This window comes from Cyprinodon variegatus, unplaced genomic scaffold (genome assembly GCF_000732505.1).
Source record: "Cyprinodon variegatus isolate N-32 unplaced genomic scaffold, C_variegatus-1.0 Scaffold298, whole genome shotgun sequence".
Classification (NCBI taxonomy): Eukaryota; Metazoa; Chordata; class Actinopteri; order Cyprinodontiformes; family Cyprinodontidae; genus Cyprinodon; species Cyprinodon variegatus.
In genome coordinates, this window is record NW_015150751.1 from 795,654 (window position 1) to 797,564 (window position 1,911).

General features: G+C 44.3%; 1 protein-coding gene across 1 annotated transcript in view; it reads right to left on the reverse strand.

The window, feature by feature from the left end:
- Nucleotides 1-1,911, reverse strand: part of LOC107090521 (chromosome unknown open reading frame, human C12orf56) — a 16,729-nt gene that overhangs the window by 6,255 nt on the left and 8,563 nt on the right. Inside the window, exons 5-8 of the mRNA XM_015383937.1 lie at nucleotides 927-1,082; nucleotides 783-847; nucleotides 383-527; nucleotides 207-301 (exon numbers count right to left, since the gene is read on the reverse strand). Coding sequence (XP_015239423.1) covers nucleotides 207-301; nucleotides 383-527; nucleotides 783-847; nucleotides 927-1,082 — 461 coding nt within the window. The remainder of the gene's footprint in view (nucleotides 1-206; nucleotides 302-382; nucleotides 528-782; nucleotides 848-926; nucleotides 1,083-1,911) is intronic.

The following is a 1,911-nucleotide window of genomic DNA, read 5'->3' on the forward strand; positions in this document are numbered from 1 at the left end:
GACATCGTTTTTGCAGTGTTGCAGCGCGTTTTTGACCTAAGTTATATTTGTTTAAATTGAAATTTTTTATTAAACAGGTTTGATCTTAGATTAATCTTATTTTCTGACTCATATCTGATAGTTCAGTAACATTTTCCTCACATTAACCTTAAATCCACCTAACCCTCTATGCTCCCTGGAGGTGGAGGCTGAGTTTCTTCTCTTACAGAAGCTGATCTGTGGAGTGAACGCCGTTGAGGCTCTGACAGCCCTGAAGACATTCTTCCAAAGTCTGAACCAGGAAGAGAAACACGTCGCCAGACTGGAAACACAAGCAAAGAACTGCGTAAGTGAAACAGGGTACGAAAGGATGGAGATCTTAGCTGTTGATGTGACCTCTCACCCTCCAGAAGTGCCTCCGCAGCGCGACGTTGCGGTGAGCGGCGGTCTTCAGCTCCTGCAGCAGCAGGTACGTGTTCTCCAGGCTGATCCCGTCCTGCAGGAGCTCCGCGCTCAGCTGAGCGAACAGGTGAGCCGTCCGCTCCTCGCTGCACAAAACCAAACAGTAACCTCAGCTTATTTCCAACTGATCTCAGTTTAAATCACAGCGTTTTTCATGTCAGCCGACCAACATGACCTTTTTCCATCTCTAGGAATCAGTCTGGCATTCTTCCCTCTTGCAGTCGTGTATTTCTGGTTTATTTTTTATATTTTTAACCTGGTAACTGATCCAGCATTCAGGACAAACACTGTGAAATCTAATTCAAAGACAAATAAAATGAGAGCAGAGGCCCTTTTCCAACCTGATGGAGTCAGACGACGTGGTGCTTCTCCTCCTGTAGAGCGGATCGAGGAGTAATGTGGACTTCTGAACACACAGACACAAACACGCTGCTGTAAGACGAGCCTCTAACAAAGGAACCTGACTGCCTTCTGTCTCCACCCACAATGATGAAGCTGTTCCATGAGCTCTGCAGGTGGAGGTAAAGGGTGGACGTCTGAGAAACGGCGTAAAGATGCAGCTCAGCTTCCCTCCCCTCCACCACGTTTTCCTGGTCCCGTTTTAGCAGACGGGTCAGGATTGAGCCGATCCTTCTGGTTACCTAAAGCAGAATGACAGCAAGTTAACCAGGTTTAACAAAGAGTTCAGCTCTAGCAGTTACTGACAGAAGAGGGAAGAGGAAGAAGCCCACACCATCATGGATCCTCCACCTTACATAGCAGAGGACAGAAGAGACACACTTAATATTATCAGCATTCTGATGACATTTTAAAGAAAGGATTTTTATCAAAAACATAATTAATGTGCACAAATAAGGAATAGTTGTATTAACCATACATGGAAACAGAGTTTTATGGGGCCCCCAGGAACTTGGGGCCCCCAGGCAGCTGCCTAGTATTGCCTAATGGTAAACCCCCCCCTGGTTACAGCCAGGTTCAGCCTGCACTTTGCTTCTATGCAGATGATCTCCAGATGTTTCCCTTTGGCATTAGGACAATTTCTTCACTTGAATTAAAAATCACAGATAATCCTTTAATTGGAAAATTTGTTTTTATTCTGATTTTATGTTTTTCACTTCAAAATCTAAAGCAGCTGTAAAGAAGATTGGAGTCATCAGTTGGAGGGTTTTAAAGCAGATTGGCACTGTGGTCAGGGCTAGCTTTTATCCACTACGTGTTTCAATAAAGGAAAAATCTTTTTAGGTCGTATTGATCTCGAGAAAAACTATTCTGTCTTTTTTTACTCTTTCCTTACTTCAGTTTTCTTTTAAGATCAACTTTATTTTGCATTTTGCTGTTCGTTGTTAAAGCCCTTAATGCTGAATCTGTGTCCGTCAGGAACACAGCTAGGGTTAATTCCTACAGCCAGGTTCAAAGGCCGGGGAGGTTCTCAGTGGCTGAGCCGAGGCTCTGGAACAAACTGCCTTCTGA